At 42.1% G+C, this 18,215-nt stretch overlaps 1 protein-coding gene across 2 annotated transcripts in view; it reads left to right on the top strand.

Annotated features, from left to right (window-relative positions):
- The window catches only part of cpeb4b (cytoplasmic polyadenylation element binding protein 4b), a 172,002-nt gene that overhangs the window by 98,446 nt on the left and 55,341 nt on the right, over nt 1-18,215 (top strand). For both annotated transcript variants that reach the window (XM_043703856.2, XM_043703857.2), the window contains exon 2: nt 15,475-15,565. In XM_043703856.2, the coding sequence (XP_043559791.2) occupies nt 15,475-15,565 (91 nt within the window). The remainder of the gene's footprint in view (nt 1-15,474; nt 15,566-18,215) is intronic.

The following is an 18,215-nucleotide window of genomic DNA, read 5'->3' on the forward strand; positions in this document are numbered from 1 at the left end:
GTGTGTGTGTCCCCTGTGTGTGTGTGTATCCTGTGTGTGTATCCCCTGCGTGTGTGTGTCCCTGTGTGTGTGTGTGTGTGTCCCTGTGTCCCTGTGTGTGTGTGTGTGTGTGTGTCCCTGTGTGTGTGTGTCCCTGTGTGTGTGTGTCCCTGTGTGTGTGTGTCCCTGTGTGTCCCTGTGTGTGTGTCCCTGTGTCCGTGTGTCCCTGTGTGTGTCCGTGTGTCCCTGTGTGTGTGTCCGTGTGTCCCTGTGTGTGTCTGTGTGTGTGTCCCTGTGTGTGTGTCCCTGTGTGCGTGTGTGTGTGTGTCCCTGTGTGTGTGTGTCCCTGTGTGTGTGTGTGTGTGTGTGTGTCCCTGTGTGTGTGTGTGTGTGTGTGTGTGTCCCTGTGTGTGTCCCTGTGTGTGTGTGTGTCCCTGTGTGTGTGTGTGTGTGTCCCTGTGTGTGTGTGTGTCCCTGTGTGTGTGTCCCTGTGTGTGTGTGTGTGTGTGTGTGTGTGTGTGTGTCCCTGTGTGTGTGTGTGTGTGTGTGTCCCTGTGTGTGTGTGTGTGTGTGTCCCTGTGTGTGTGTGTGTGTCCCTGTGTATGTGTGTGTGTGTCCCTGTGTGTGTGTCCGTGTGTCCCTGTGTGTGTGTCCCTGTGTGTCCCTGTGTGTGCGTGTGTGCGTGCGCGCGTCCGTGTCCGTGTGTGTCCGTGTGTGTGTCCCTGTTTGTGTGTGTGTGCGTCCGTGTGCGTGTGTGCGTCCGTGTGTGTGTCCCTGTGTGTGTGTGTGTGTGTCCCTGTGTGTGTGTGTGTGTGTGTGTCCCTGTGTGTGTGTGTGTGTGTGTGTCCCTGTGTGTGTGTGTGTGTGTCCCTGTGTGTGTGTGTGTGTGTCCCTGTGTGTGTGTGTGTGTGTGTGTGTGTGTGTGTCCCTGTGTGTGTGTGTGTGTGTCCCTGTGTGTGTGTGTGTGTGTCCGTGTGTGTGTGTGTGTCCCTGTGTGTGTGTGTGTGTCCCTGTGTATGTGTGTGTCCCTGTGTGTGTGTGTGTGTCCCTGTGTGTGTGTCCGTGTGTCCCTGTGTGTGTGTCCGTGTGTCCCTGTTTGTGTGTGTGTGCGTCCGTGTGCGTGTGTGCGTCCGTGTGTGTGTCCCTGTGTGTGTGTGTGTGTCCCTGTGTGTGTGTGTGTGTGTGTCCCCTGTGTGTGTGTGTCCCCTGTGTGTGTGTGTATCCTGTGTGTGTGTGTGTATCCCCTGTGTGTGTGTGTGTGTATCCCGTGTGTGTGTGTGTGTGTGTGTGTGTATCCCGTGTGTGTGTGTGTATCCCGTGTGTGTGTGTGTGTGTGTAGTCCGTGTGTGTGTGTATCCCGTGTGTGTGTGTGTGTGTGTGTATCCCGTGTGTGTGTGTGTGTGTGTGTGTATCCCGTGTGTGTGTGTGTATCCCGTGTGTGTCCCGTGTGTGTGTGTCCCGTGTGTGTGTGTGTGTGTGTGTCCCGTGTGTGTGTGTGTGTGTGTCCCGTGTGTGTGTGTGTGTGTGTGTATCCCCTGTGTGTGTGTGTGTGTGTGTATCCCCTGTGTGTGTGTGTGTGTGTATCCCCTGTGTGTGTGTGTGTGTATCCCCTGTGTGTGTGTGTGTATCCCCTGTGTGTGTGTGTGTGTGTGTATCCCGTGTGTGTGTGTGTGTGTGTGTATCCCCTGTGTGTGTGTGTATCCCCTGTGTGTGTGTGTGTGTGTGTATCCCCTGTGTGTGTGTGTGTGTGTGTATCCCCTGTGTGTGTGTGTGTATCCCCTGTGTGTGTGTGTGTGTGTGTATCCCCTGTGTGTGTGTGTGTGTGTATCCCCTGTGTGTGTGTGTGTGTGTGTGTGTGTATCCCCTGTGTGTGTGTGTGTGTGTATCCCCTGTGTGTGTGTGTGTGTATCCCCTGTGTGTGTGTGTATCCCCTGTGTGTATCCCCTGTGTGTGTGTGTGTGTGTGTATCCCGTGTGTGTGTGTGTATCCCCTGTGTGTGTGTATCCCCTGTGTGTGTGTATCCCCTGTGTGTGTGTGTGTGTGTGTGTGTATCCCCTGTGTGTGTGTGTGTGTATCCCCTGTGTGTGTGTATCCCGTGTGTGTGTGTGTATCCCCTGTGTGTGTGTGTGTGTGTGTGTGTATCCCCTGTGTGTGTGTGTGTGTGTGTGTGTGTGTATCCCCTGTGTGTGTGTGTGTGTGTGTGTGTATCCCCTGTGTGTGTATCCCCTGTGTGTGTGTATCCCCTGTGTGTGTATCCCCTGTGTATGTGTGTGTATCCCCTGTCTGTGTGTGTGTGTATCCCCTGTGTGTGTGTATCCCCTGTGTGTGTGTGTGTGTGTGTATCCCCTGTGTGTGTGTGTGTGTGTATCCCCTGTGTGTGTGTGTGTATCCCCTGTGTGTGTGTGTGTGTGTATCCCCTGTGTGTGTGTGTGTGTATCCCCTGTGTGTGTGTGTGTATCCCCTGTGTGTGTGTGTGTGTATCCCCTGTGTGTGTGTGTGTGTATCCCCTGTGTGTGTGTGTGTATCCCCTGTGTGTGTGTGTGTATCCCCTGTGTGTGTGTGTGTATCCCCTGTGTGTGTGTGTATCCCCTGTGTGTGTGTGTATCCCGTGTGTGTGTGTGTGTGTGTATCCCGTGTGTGTGTGTGTGTATCCCCTGTGTGTGTGTATCCCCTGTGTGTGTGTATCCCCTGTGTGTGTGTGTGTGTGTGTGTATCCCCTGTGTGTGTGTGTGTGTGTATCCCCTGTGTGTGTGTGTATCTGTATCCCCTGTGTGTGTGTGTGTGTGTGTGTATCCCCTGTGTGTGTGTGTGTGTGTGTATCCCCTGTGTGTGTGTGTATCCCCTGTGTGTGTGTGTGTGTGTGTGTGTATCCCCTGTGTGTGTGTGTGTGTATCCCCTGTGTGTGTGTGTGTGTATCCCCTGTGTGTGTGTGTATCCCCTGTGTGTGTGTGTGTGTGTATCCCGTGTGTGTGTGTGTGTGTATCCCGTGTGTGTGTGTGTGTGTATCCCGTGTGTGTGTGTATCCCGTGTGTGTGTGTATCCCCTGTGTGTGTGTGTGTGTGTATCCCGTGTGTGTGTGTGTGTGTATCCCGTGTGTGTGTGTGTGTGTGTATCCCGTGTGTGTGTGTGTGTATCCCCTGTGTGTGTGTGTATCCCCTGTGTGTGTATCCCCTGTGTGTAGCCCCTGTGTGTGTGTGTATCCCCTGTGTGTGTGTGTGTGTATCCCCTGTGTGTGTGTGTGTGTATCCCCTGTGTGTGTGTGTGTATCCCCTGTGTGTGTGTGTGTGTGTGTGTATCCCCTGTGTGTGTATCCCCTGTGTGTAGCCCCTGTGTGTGTGTGTATCCCCTGTGTGTGTGTGTGTGTATCCCCTGTGTGTGTGTGTATCCCCTGTGTGTGTGTGTGTGTATCCCCTGTGTGTGTGTGTGTATCCCCTGTGTGTGTGTGTGTGTATCCCCTGTGTGTGTGTGTGTGTATCCCCTGTGTGTGTGTGTGTATCCCCTGTGTGTGTGTGTGTATCCCCTGTGTGTGTGTGTGTATCCCCTGTGTGTGTGTGTATCCCCTGTGTGTGTGTGTGTATCCCCTGCGTATGTGTGTGTGTGTATCCCCTGCGTATGTGTGTGTGTGTATCCCCTGCGTGTGTGTGTATCCCCTGTGTGTGTGTGTATCCCGTGTGTGTGTGTATCCCCTGTGTGTGTGTGTGTGTGTGTGTATCCCCTGTGTGTGTGTGTGTGTATCCCCTGTGTGTGTGTGTGTGTATCCCCTGTGTGTGTGTGTGTATCCCCTGTGTGTCTGTGTGTGTGTGTGTGTGTGTGTGTCCCCTGTGTGTGTGTGTGTGTGTGTGTCCCCTGTGTGTGTGTGTGTGTATCCCCTGTGTGTGTGTGTATCTGTATCCCCTGTGTGTGTGTGTGTGTGTGTGTATCCCCTGTGTGTGTGTGTGTGTGTGTGTGTATCCCCTGTGTGTGTGTGTATCCCCTGTGTGTGTGTGTGTGTGTGTGTGTGTGTATCCCCTGTGTGTGTGTGTGTGTGTATCCCCTGTGTGTGTGTGTATCCCCTGTGTGTGTGTGTATCCCGTGTGTGTGTGTGTGTGTGTGTATCCCCTGTGTGTGTGTGTGTATCCCCTGTGTGTGTGTGTGTGTGTATCCCGTGTGTGTGTGTGTGTGTATCCCGTGTGTGTGTGTATCCCCTGTGTGTGTGTGTGTGTGTATCCCGTGTGTGTGTGTGTGTGTATCCCGTGTGTGTGTGTGTGTATCCCCTGTGTGTGTGTGTGTATCCCCTGTGTGTGTATCCCCTGTGTGTAGCCCCTGTGTGTGTGTGTGTGTATCCCCTGTGTGTGTGTGTGTGTATCCCCTGTGTGTGTGTGTGTGTATCCCCTGTGTGTGTGTGTGTATCCCCTGTGTGTGTGTGTGTGTGTGTGTATCCCCTGTGTGTGTGTGTGTGTATCCCCTGTGTGTATCCCCTGTGTGTGTGTGTGTGTATCCCCTGTGTGTGTGTGTGTATCCCCTGTGTGTGTGTGTGTGTATCCCCTGTGTGTGTGTGTGTATCCCCTGTGTGTGTGTGTGTGTATCCCCTGTGTGTGTGTGTGTATCCCCTGTGTGTGTGTGTGTATCCCCTGTGTGTGTGTGTATCCCCTGTGTGTGTGTGTATCCCCTGTGTGTGTGTGTATCCCCTGTGTGTGTGTGTGTGTGTATCCCCTGTGTGCGTGTGTGTATCCCCTGCGTGTGTGTGTGTATCCCCTGCGTGTGTGTGTATCCCCTGTGTGTGTGTGTATCCCGTGTGTGTGTGTGTATCCCCTGTGTGTGTGTGTGTGTGTGTGTATCCCCTGTGTGTGTGTGTGTGTATCCCCTGTGTGTGTGTGTGTGTGTATCCCCTGTGTGTGTGTGTGTGTGTGTATCCCCTGTGTGTCTGTGTGTGTGTGTGTGTGTGTGTGTGTGTGTCCTGTGTGTGTGTGTGTGTATCCCCTGTGTGTGTGTGTATCCCCTGTGTGTGTGTGTGTGTGTATCCCCTGTGTGTGTGTGTGTATCCCCTGTGTGTGTGTATCCCCTGTGTGTAGCCCCTGTGTGTGTGTGTATCCCCTGTGTGTGTGTGTGTGTATCCCCTGTGTGTATCCCCTGTGTGTGTGTGTGTGTATCCCCTGTGTGTATCCCCTGTGTGTGTGTGTGTGTGTATCCCCTGTGTGTGTGTGTGTATCCCCTGTGTGTGTGTGTGTATCCCCTGTGTGTGTGTGTGTATCCCCTGTGTGTGTGTGTATCCCCTGTGTGTGTGTGTATCCCCTGTGTGTGTGTGTGTGTATCCCCTGTGTGTGTGTGTGTGTGTGTGTCCCCTGTGTGTGTGTGTGTATCCCCTGCGTGTGTGTATCCCCTGCGTGTGTGTGTCCCCTGCGTGTGTGTGTATCCCCTGTGTGTGTGTGTGTGTGTGTGTATCCCCTGTGTGTGTGTGTGTGTGTGTGTGTGTGTATCCCCTGTGTGTGTGTGTGTGTGTGTGTATCCCCTGTGTGTGTGTATCCCCTGTGTGTGTGTGTATCCCCTGTGTGTGTGTGTATCCCCTGTGTGTGTGTGTGTATCCCCTGTGTGTGTGTGTGTGTATCCCCTGTGTGTGTGTGTGTGTATCCCCTGTGTGTGTGTGTATCCCGTGTGTGTGTGTATCCCGTGTGTGTGTATCCCGTGTGTGTGTATCCCCTGCGTGTGTATCCCCTGCGTGTGTGTATCCCGTGTGTGTGTATCCCCTGCGTGTGTGTCTCCCCTGCGTGTGTGTGTGTGTGTGTGTCCCCTGTGTGTGTGTGTGTGTGTCCCCTGCGTGTGTAACCCCTGTGTGTGTGTGTGTGTGTGTGTGTGTATCCTCTGTGTGTGTGTGTGTGTATCCCCTGTGTGTGTGTGTGTGTGTGTGTCCCCTGTGTGTGTGTGTGTGTGTGTATCCCCTATGTGTGTGTGTGTGTATCCCCTATGTTTGTGTGTGTGCGCGTGTGTGTGCTGGGCTCTTCAATCATTGAGGATGGGGATATTTGTGGAGCCTCTTCCTCCCGTGAGTTTGTTTAATTGTCTACCACCATTCACGACTGTTTGTTTGTGGCAGGACTGCAGAGCTTAGATCCGATCTGTTGATTGTGGGATCACTTAGCTCTGTTCACTACTTGCTGCTTATGCTGTTTGGCGTGCAAATAACCTGTTTTGTAGCTTCACCAGGTTGACACCTCTTCAGGTGTGCCTGGTGCTGCTCCTGTCATGATCACCTACACTCTCCATTGAATTAGAGTTGATCCCATGGCTTGATGGCAATGGTTGAATGGGGGATATGACAGGCCATGTTATAGGTTGTGCTGGAGTACAGTTCTGCTGTTGGTGGCCTGGAGCAGCTCATGGATACTCAATCTTGAATTGCAAACCTGTTCAAAGTCTGTCCCATTCAGCATGGTGATAGTGCCCCATAACGGGATAAAAGTTACTTTCAGTGTGAAGGCAGGACTTCATCTCTCCGAGGAATTTAAAGTGGTCACTCTTACTGATATGGTCATGGACAGATGATTTCCAGGCTCAAGATTGGTAAGGATGAGGTCAAGTATGTTTTTCCCTCCCCATCTACTGCAGACCCTGTCTGGCAGCTGCGTTCTTTAGGACCTGATCAGCTCGATTAGTAGTACTGCTGCCGAGCCACTTGGACGTTGAAATCCCCCACCAGACTATTTTGTGCCCATGTTGGCCTTATGTGGGTGTTGACTTTGCCATTTCGGTGAAGGTTCAATAGAACTGAATCCGAAATGAGTGATTAAACACCCAATATGAGACTTTTAAAATTTAGTATAAAAGACGACTCCAGTTTTGTAATAGATAGCAAAATAATTTTCTCTTGGTAAATTAGTGCTGTGAGATTATAGATTCTCTGGAAAGGCAAAAGTTAGAATTCTTTGCCCAGAGGATTTAGAATGTAGAATCCTTTTACCATCTACATACTGTGATACACATTTGAAGGAATTTGGATAATTATTTGGAATGGAAATTTGTAGTTGATACGGGAAAGAGAAATATGATTAAAATAGATACCATACCATTTGATGGAATTGCCACAGACATGGCCTCAATGATGTCCTTCAGTGCCATATTTTCTATGACCCTCTGCTAGCAGTCCAACAAAAATTTGATGAGCTGAGTCATTCGTTTCATGTATTGGTCAAATACATTGCTATCAAAGTTGTGATGGGCTGAGAGCATCCTTGGAGTCTGTAAGACACTAATGTTGTCATAGTGGAAGAAATAAAAATTGCAGAGAGCACAACATAATGAATTCTTAAATATGTTACAATATACCCCGCTAAGCTGTGTTTTCCTAATAGATTTTATGCATCATACACTTGTTGGTTGAGTAATGAATTCTGTCAATAGCTGCAAATGTTATCATTAAATCATTTAGGTTTTCTTAACTGGACAGCAATTCTCAAGTTGTTCTTTTATTGCAAATATTAATCATAATTCAGTGTAGTTGCAGTCTTCTCGCTTGAGTGAGAAGGTCATGAGTTCAGCTCAGAATTGAGCACAAAATCTCGGCATCCAAACTGTTGTAGTGCTGAGAGAATGCAATGTTTGTAGTATCATCTTTTAGATCAGATGTTGAAGTAGGCCAGGCTTTGATTTCAAGTGTCCTTCAAAGATATTCTGGTGTTTTGTTTTAAATGTAAGAACATAAGAAATAGTCCATAAAATCTTTCAACCCACACAAAAAAAGAAAAAGGGAAGTCCTGCCCAGTAATTAAATTGCTATTTTAAAAAAGAGTTTGTCTGCTTGTTACCGCATTGGCGTTTGTAGGATCTTGCTATGATCAAAATTGGTTGTGAATTTTCATCGCAGACACTACTGGGCACGATGGGATTTCCTAACTCAATAAAGTGCTATCCAGAAATGCAAGTTCTTTAAATTTTACTTATTACCAATTTGAAGATTCTTCCTATCTGAGTTGGTAAAAGTTCTGTGCTACTATGTCTAAACAGTTTAAGTAACATATCTATCCAAGGCTTAGTTATGCCCTGAGTATCTGAAAGGGTTTGTCCATTTCTGTTCTTGTTTTCAGAAAGTTGTTCTTTCAAAATGTTGGTGCAAACATGATTCAAACTCCTGTGCTGTATCATTTTGTGGTTTACTTTGAGCAAAAAGTATTATTAGTTGTTCGGTACAGAATTTGAAAATTCTAAAAAAAAAGGTTTTGTAAAAGCTTTCCATTTGTCAGAACAACTTACAAGAATTTGAAGCCAGTACCAACATTTATGCTGATAAGAATGCTGTTTGGCAAGTGGACTCCTGTAAAAGTGTTGCTATTATAAATGCATCAATGAATAACAGATAACTGCCAGGCTTTGTTTAAATTTTAAACCAGGCAGGTTGAGTCTAAAGGCATTTTGCAGTGTGGCACGCTTGTGTGCATTGGAAACAATATCAAGAGTCTCCTGATTTGGTGCCATATTCAAGCTGACCTTTCAAAAAGAGCAATCTGTATCATGGATCATTGGATCTTTGTGGGCAATGTTCTTCAAGGTCAGCAACAATGCAAGAATTTGTAATGAACTGCAAAATTTAAGCTACAATGCTTACTTGTATATCAAATTATAGAATTTTAAAGCTGTAATTAGAGTTAAATAACTTGTCTACTATAGACAGAAAACATGGGCTGCGACACCTGTTCAGCTTCATTGGTCAAGGTATTGCCCTTATAAGTCAGTCAACCAGTCTGATTTAAAACTTGCAACTGTCGATCATCATTCATGAGTGTATTCTCTATAGCATTGCCTTTACCAGTCAAAGTCCACTTGCCAATCAATTAGCATTCTCCTCTCATTGACTGGAAATGTTTTTTTCCCCTCAAATTGGTCATCCTTTGAATCGTCCTGATGATGAGTAACTGACACAAAGCTTTGACAACTTATCTTGCATCCTACAAAAAAACCTCTATCCAAACTTACATTCTAAGCACCTAGACTGATGTTGTCTCTAGTTCCCACATTTCCATAGATTGTTACATGAATCTGACACAGCAAATATATAAAATGTGGCAACGTTATTTCACTAGACCAATCATAAGCAATTTAAGAATCTTCTGGGTTTAGATAAGAGTAATCCTAGATAATACCAATAATGCAGGATATGCAGATAAGTCCAATAGCGTATATAATAATAAAGTAGTCCATGTACCCTAAGTATGATGTAAGCATATTCCAGTTTTTCAATTTTTAAAAATTTGCTTCGTATTTCACCTTGAATTTTAATCCCATTATTCTCTCCATCATTAATTTCACCCTTAAAATCTTCCTAAACATAAAATTTTGATCAGAGCTTTAAGCTGTCTGAAAATTCTTCAGTATGATTGGCAGCATATTCTGCTTGATGACATCACTGTTTGTCAGGAGATTCTCTTGATTTGGAGCCAGATTCAAACTGATCTTTGGTAAAAGGAAATCCATACCACAGGGATCATTGGATCTTTGTGAGCAGCTTTCTCCAAAGTCAGCAACAATGCCATAATTTGGTACTAACTGAATAATCTAAGCAATGATGTTTACTTGTTTATCTAATCATAGTATTTTTAAACTGCTATTAGAGTTGAATAACTTTGCTGCTAAGTGTTTTAATGATTTAGAGATGCCGGTATTGGACTGGGGTGTACAAAGTTTAAAAATCTCACAACACCAGGTTATAGTCCAACAGGTTTACTTGGAAGCACTAGTTTTCGGAGAGTTGCTCCTTCATCAGATGATTTTAGAGAATAAGATTGTAAGACGCAGAATTGCAATTTTATTCTCCACAATCACCTGATAAAGGAGCAGCGCTCCTAAAGCTAGTGCTTCCAAATAAACCTGTTGGACTATAACCTGGTGTCATGATGTTTAAGTGTTTTAATGTATGTATTTGCTATTGAAATAATATTGAAGAGACTCGTGAAGAAGTTGAGTTAATGCAGTTTTGAACAGTGTGGTCTTGCAAACAACCTTTTTTTTTAAACTACCATGATTTAAATTAAATATTACAGTACTAAGCTTATTTTAATATTGACTTTATGTTGGGAATTGATTTGTTGCGAAACATCTAAAGTTATACATTTATAGTTGGATTGCATTTAATGCTAGTTATAAGGTGGTATGTATTGACTAGGTTTTGCACCTTGAGTCATGCCCAAGGATGTTTAGATTCCCCTACAAGAAGTCTTGCATTTTGAGGTTTGAGTATCAACAGTGCGTGGAAACAGGTACTGTTTCTGTGTTGTCAATCCATATTTGAAACTCCATATTTGCTTAACATCATCTCATGTGGAAGAGGGTGGAGTGCTCAGTGAATAAAGGAAATGAATTATTTTTTAAGAAAAAGTCATTGAATGTAAAACTAGGCCTATGTTTTTCCTTGATGTGTAGAGTCATCTTAAATTATAACAATATTATGTGGATGTCCAAGCAGTTCTGAAGTAATTCTAAATTACAAATTTCAGTTTTTGAAAATTTCTTATCCATTTCTTCAAGGTTGTGGAATTTACTTGAGCTAGAATAATTGAATATTGCATCTTTAACCTTGTTTATACACAAGTTTATATAATTCTTCAACCCCTCGATCAACAGCTACCATTTTGCAAAGGGAGGTGACTTTAAGATCAAATGCAAAACAAAACCTTGCCTTCACTGGTGAATATTTGTTCAAGTTGAAACTTCAGGGAAAAAAGAAGTTGTTACACAGACTGTGAATCTGTTGAGGATTGTTATGATTTAAATTAACATTTTTCATTTAAGGTATCAACAGTGCGTGGAAACAGATACTGTTTCTGTGTTGTCAATCCATATTTTTCATTTAAGGTTTCTTTCTTTAGTTTTGTTTATGAGACAATACTGTTCAAAAACGTGTAAGCTTAACCTCTTGATATTTGAGTCACTTTAATAGTATTTCAATAGTGAATTCTTTTATTAAAATACTTAGTAATTTTCATAATGCAATTGTTTAAAACAGATATACTTAATGTCATTACTAGACTTTTTTAACCTATATTTTTAATGACATATAACATGTCTTCCTCACCTAAAAGCATTGCTTCCTCTTGAAGACATTATCTTCTGCTTAGATGAGGTGTGGTAATTATCTTCTAGTACCTTGCTACAGTAGCCATCAGCATTGATCTGGAATTTAACCTGAAATGTGTTCTTAATCTTTATGCTTTAATGTTGTATTTTGCTATCCCTTTGCCCACCAGGCCATTGGGGGGCTCCGTAATGGAAATCTAACTACATTGAAAATTTTCTGAATTGGTCGGTGCTATCCTCATTAAAACATGTTTTGACACTGACCTCCATTATACAGCCAATTTGAATTCTTTATGGTGCAGAGTTGTCTGTCAAGACAGCTTTCTTCCCTATGATTTGTGATGACATTGAAAATGGGTTCTATTAAGCCACTCAATTTCCATTCTGGTAGGTAATGCTGGTTAATGAATAAGAGCCATCCACTTGTTTCAATGTTTTACTTGATTCCTGTCCTTTTATCTTAGTATATCCCTTAATTACATTTGAACCTCTTCTCTTATTGAAACTGCTTATTAAGAAGAAGATGGATAATGAGAATAACTGCAATAATCATCTTGATGTCCATGGAAACATTGTTTTTCTTTAGAGTTGGACTCCAATGTTTGCATTTCCTTTTAAATGTGAACATAAGTCTGTCTGTCTGTCTTCATCAATCATGTTAATAAGGTTATATTCCTTTGCACAGTCTGTCAGTATTTGTAGCTATATACTGAAACTAACCTACATATTAAAGATTGGCTCTATTTTTGGAGTTCTACTGGTGATACTTGATTCTACTATCAATCATGGTTCATGATTGGTGAATACTAGTTCAGAAGCTCCATGCAGATAAGTTTAATGAATTCTGTTATTGTCTTGGAAATTCCCAAGGTCTTTGACTGAATCTTGCACTGATTTTCTGTTTTAATGTATGGTTTCTGACCAAAGCAATGTTCAAGCTGATTGATTTATCTCCAGTTATTTGTTTTAATTGAATTCATGGTGCATCCTCATGCTCTATTTTTGCATTTCCCCGGAGATCTATTCCTTCACAGCATTATAGTGCTTCGTTTGTAAACATAGCCTTGCTTATGTACTATCAAACGTAACTATTGGTGCTCAATTTGGACTGTATGCACTGTGCTTTCAATCTTCATTCCTAATAAAGTGCAGCAAATGAATATTTGTCTATATCATCCATACTGTTCAACAGAACAATGACTTTTGCCTCCAAACTTGCACAACTAACAGCTACTTTTTTCACAAGAGCCTTGCTGTTGTCACTTATGAACTCTTTGCCTTAGTATGCCCTGAAAACTTGCATGTCACCCCTGCATACATCTCTCTCAATTTTTGTCAATGAGTTTCATCATCATTCACTCTAAAATTGAAGTTAAAAATTGTTCTTGCTCAAGAGTAAAAAGGTCTTGTTTCTGAATTTTTCTGTCATTTCTTCTCAGCTGAGATTTTGTAATACAATACCTTCATTTAGCTCTATTGAGTTTGATTAATTGCTATATCTTAATCTAATTTTTCTTCTCAACCTCCATTCTGGAACTTGTAATTCCCTTAGCTTTCTACAACCTGCACTCTCTTTAGCCTTGCAATTTTAATTTTGCTGATTTCCCCATTTTCCCCCATTGTGTTCTGCAAGAGTCCTTTGTGCTTCAGTTTCCTTTCTGAATGGCTTTGTCTTTGATTTGGAATAACTTTGCACTCTTTCCCTGAAATTTTGAGTCCAGATATGAGGCAAGGGTCCCACGTTATTAATGTCCTGCATGAGGAGGGCTGCACTGGCTCCCCTTCTTTGTACATATGCTTCCTTGGTCACACCAAAGTTAAGGATGCCCTCTCTTATGGATGCTTTTCTCCCAGTCAAAAATACATTTTAGAAGGAAATAATAACCAGTTTTCTTGACTTAACACAAACTATATTTATTACTAAACGAATGAGTAGAAATAATACAACACATTTATACAGATTCATTGAGTATCTTTTTTTTTAAACTACGGGCCAGTCTGAGTTTGTGAAAAGCAATTGTGGAAGAACATTGTTGGGTTGTTAGTGGGAGCAAAGGAGAAAGTGAGGACTGCAGATGCTGGAAATCAGTCGAAAAGTGTGGTGCTGGAAAAGCACAGCCAGTCAGGCAGCATCCATGGAGTAGGAGAGTCCATGTTTTGAGCATAATCTCTTCATCGGGGATGTGCACATCAGCACTATCCCGATGAAGAGCTTATGCTCAAAACATCAACTCTCCTACTCGGACCCTGCCTGACCCGCCATGCTTTTCCAGCACGACACTTTTTGACACTGGTAGCGTTGACGTTGGTAATTGATAGGCTTTGAAGTACTTAGTTTTGCGGATCAAATGAGATTCTTTTGTGCTGATTCCTTTTGATGGTGACTGGCTGGTAACGCTCAGTGAGGAAGCAACTTTTCCCTTTGTTTACCCATCTTGCAACAGTATTTAATGGCTGTTCTCAAAACTGACCTTCACACTCTGCTCATGAGGGGCATCAGATCAATACCCCTGCATATTCTTGAAAGGAGAAAATGTAAATGTACCTTGCCCAAAAAGCTGTCTATTTTTAAACATGTTGTCATGGACTATTTTGGAAAGTGAGTCAATACTCAAGCCTCACCAATACCGGGCTTGTCACAAGGTTTCAATATTTAATCAAATTATTCGATTTCCCAATAAGCTACTGGTTTATTAGAAAGAAATAAAGTCAATTCTAACCACAAGTAAAGAAAATTAATGATCGACATAGAACTCTGCTTGCTTAAACTCCATCTATTTCCTTAAACACAACACACATACGCAAACATATAGAAGACTAAAAATTAGTCTGGAAAGTACTGGGGAAATGGTCCAATAGCACCGGTCTACATCATCCAGGGATGCTTGTTCCAAGTTTTCCAAAATTCCAATCTTTATTTTCAGATTTTCGCAACTTTTTGCTCATGAAACAGAATGGCTGATACATTAATTGTTCAATTTTTCAGTTGGTTAGAGGCAACAATTTCCATCATTTTCTGTAAGAGATTAACTATCATTCATTTGTTTGTTTCACTGAGAGAGAAAGAGAGATGCTATATCTGGAGTCAATACTGCAACACACTGTGCGTGAACAAAAACTGTCCAGCTGCTCAGGAGCCAGAGTTTTCCCATTGATTCCTGGCATCTGCATTGAGTTCTGATTACATAAATCACTCCACAGTCTGTTTCTGGGTGAATTTTGTTCTGCGTATGCACGTTGTGCTGTACTATCTTGGATGTCTACCCTCACAGCTTAAAGAAAGCAACAGTGTAAACACCACTCAAACTGAGTTCCAGTTACTTGTTATAGCAGAAGCTCCTTCCACAATTAAAACAGTTCTTCAATTAAAGCAGTCCTCTTACCATTTTGGACATGATCCAAAATAAAGAAAACTTAAAAACATGCGTTCCAAATGTTCACAGTGTTGAGATCCTCAAGAAAATACAATTCAGTTTGTAATTCATTTTCAACTTTGAAAATTTCCTTAACATCTTTAAGTACAATTTTTATTCCCCACGGACAGCCACTGAATTCACATCAGTTATTTTAGCTATATCAGACCTTTTATTTTCTCTCTTGAAAATGAAGGAACTAAAGTTTGATATGTTGGTAGGTGAACTGAGGTTATGATCCATAGTCATGACTTGGGTAATCAGATTTGTTAAATCAGTAAGGATTACACAGCAACTTTGTTTTAACTCTCACCCTAATGAACTGATGCTCTCTCTAAACCAGCAAAAGTTATATACCTGAAATATTGGAAGTTTACTGTCTCAATCTCAGTGATGTCAGTTGAGGGTGTGAGTGAGAAGGCTGTGTGCCTCAAGTTTTTTTTAAGGTAAAATTACATTATTTGGTGATTTATTCTGTAAATAAAGTTTAACAGTGGTGTATGCCCCCTACTTTTCTATTACTATGTGCCTTTACATTATATGGACTTCTTGATCAACTGGAACACTCCTGGTCCCAGAAGTGCCGGTTAATTTTTAAAAAAGTTAGCCTTATAATCTCTATTGCACAGATTGAGCTGCACTTCGGTCACTAATTATTTGTAAGCAAATATTGTTCTGCTTTCAATAAATATTTAGTAATATTTTAGATTTTTGGGCAGTTGTCAAATTTAAGTTTAAAAATACAATATTTTCAATTAACAAGTTTCTGTAGTGATGGTGAGGAAGTAACTTCTATTTGTTTATATGTCATCACTTCATCATAGAAATGATACTAATTGAAAGTCTAATTGAACTTCTTTCAAACTTGCATTATCCACAAAATTCTTTGAATTTTTCATAGAAATTCCAAATCTAATTGCAAAATATTGAAAAATAAGCCGTGGAGTTCCATCCTATCTTGATAGTCACCATTGTAACTCTAACTGTCATAATTTGTCTGCTGTAATGAAATAGTCAGCAAATGAATTCTGTTCTTTTCCAGGATCGAAATAGATTATATGATACTTTAAACATGCATTCACTGGAGAGTTCACTAATTGACATCATGAGAGCGGAACAAGACCCATTAAAAGGTAAATGAAATGTTTCATAGCTTTACAATTGTCATTCAAATTAATACATTAGAGAAAATTTTCCTTTTATCCCCTCTGAGTTGGAAAGGGCTGGGTATCTGCCCATGCTGACATGGCTGAAGTTAAAACTTAATTTTTTTGACAGTTACATGAATCCCTTAATAGCTTTTAATGTGATTAACATTTGAATTGGCAGACTTCAATTTGTTTGAAAACTAAATTTGGTAGTCTGTGTGAATCATTTGGATCTTTAGACTAGCTGACTGGTGGATAGTTAGAAGTTAACTATAGTAAAAGATGATTATAGAAACAATAGTAAAAATGTGGGGTAAATTTTTACGTTGATGCCTAGACACGAGTTCTGTTGATCCATGTTGCATGTCAGCTGCTTGTTTACATCTGCTTAGTGCTATTGAACATACCATATTAAGGAACGCCTTCAGCAAATTAACAATCTTGCACCTATAAATGTTTGGTTTTGTCATCAGAATCAGGAAGACAGCTGTCATGGTCCAAGATATTTCTATATGGCAACCAGTTAGAATTGTGAATGTGATGCTGGAGGTTCGTATAGATATTTCTTTAATTACTGGCTGTATCACCTGGTGCTGAAATTACCTTGTGAATTGCAAAAGCTCTAACTGTTGTGTCCAAGCTGAGTAAGGAAGTATGGAATAACAGCAATCTGACTGAGAACATTAAACTGCAAGTCCATGACTGCAGTGGGCCACTGTAGAATAATTGTAAAAACGTAGAAGCACAGTCACAGATGACTGCTGTGGTTACCAGATCATAGGCAAGGTTAATGAGACCCATGTGAAGTAACCAAAGCCAAATCTGCAAGCAGAACATTGGAGGCTTCTTGTTGATTCGCTAATGGGAGTCCTTAATTAACTGCATACTCTGGTTTAAAATCGTCATGCTTCCAAATGACTTGTAAAAGGTATAGCCTTGCTTATCCTTGTCTGAACCAAACCGTCTTTTTTTTTAGAAAACAAACTTGTATATTGCAATTTTTTCCTGGTTTGGATAATAAAATTCCTCAATATCTCACTCAAGAAAAACGTGGCCGTTAGCTTCATTATTGAATAAACTGTTTTACTTGAAATGTGAAAGCTGTATGCTTAAAATAATTTGACAGACCAAGACAGTTCTAAAAAACCCTCATGTGGTTCTTACATTGGTTCTTGACAGTCACCTGTTTAATGCATTAATTCATGAGAGTATAATTTAGGAATGACTATTACACTTTTTGTGAAGATAAAAGCATGTTCCATGTTAGATGCAATAGATTCGGTTGAAATGTTGCAACTGAAAAGTGTCAGACATAAGCTGCTGTGGAGTGGCAGCAGCAGAATTCTATTCAACCAGAATCTGTAACCTCATGGACTAGTAAATCTCGCTTTGCTAAAGGCATCATACCAGGCTGATAACTTCGGTTCTTAGATTAGATTAGATTAGATTAGATTACTTACAGTGTGGAAACAGGCCCTTCGGCCCAACAAGTCCACACCGACCCACCGAAGCATAACCCACCCAGACCCATTCTCCTACATTTACCCCTTCACCTAACACTACGGGCAATTTAGCATGGCCAATTCACCTAACCTGCGCATTTTTGGATTGTGGGAGGAAACCGGAGCACCCGGAGGAAACCCACGCAGACATGGGGAGAATGTGCAAACTCCACACAGAGAGTCGTCTGAGGCGGGAATTGAACCCGGGTCTCTGGCGCTGTGAAGCAGCAGTGCTAACCACTGTGCTACCGAGCCGCCCATTCTGTGTGGTATGCAGAAGAATATGCCAGAAACAGCACCATGCATAGTCAAACGGTTTGAAACTACAACAGACAACTACATATATGTCAAACAGTGACAGAAATATGTGGTCAACAAGCCAAATGAACTACAGCCAGTGAATCCGATCAAGGCTCTGTTACTAATGGATCTAGTCACATAAAATTGAGCAATTGAATAATAAAGTGGTGAAGCATATCATTGACAGTATATCATTGAAGTTATAGTCAGTCCTGTTCACTGGCGTTCTATATGATTCCTAGAAAAAAAAATAGGAGCATACCTGGGCATTGGAATCTTTCAGAACTTCATAGTTCAGTAGGATCATGGCTGATCTTTGTACTCAGAATTCCACACTACCTTCTACTCCTGACACCTTTGATTCTCTTGCTGAATAATATTCTATCCACTTCTGTTTTAAAAGCATTCACTTCTGAGGCAGAATTCTAAAATCTTCCTATCATCTTGAAGGGAATCTCTCCTTGTCTCTGTAAAAAGTCAACCCTAATTTTAAAACTGTACCCTCTAGCTCTAGATTGATCCAGAAGGGCAAACTATCTTCCGCATCCACCTTGTCAAGTCCATCCAGAATGTTTATATTTAAATCAACTTACCCCTCGCTCTTCTAAACTCCAGTGGAAACAAGTCCAGCCTATTCAACCTAACTGTAGGCAACCCAATTATTCAAGTTTTCAATGTCAGAAGTCGTTTTGCTTTCAACATGCCTAAATCCTTCCTTCAATAAGAAGACCAAAAATGTGTACACAATTTTGAGATGTGGTCTCTCAATGTCCTGTACAACTGAAACATAATATTCTTAATTTTGATGAATTACTCCCTTAATAAAGGATAAC

Source organism: Chiloscyllium plagiosum, unplaced genomic scaffold, assembly GCF_037043375.1.
Source record: "Chiloscyllium plagiosum isolate Xiang-an unplaced genomic scaffold, Cpla_swu_hap1 HiC_scaffold_16, whole genome shotgun sequence".
Lineage (NCBI taxonomy): Eukaryota > Metazoa > Chordata > Chondrichthyes > Orectolobiformes > Hemiscylliidae > Chiloscyllium > Chiloscyllium plagiosum.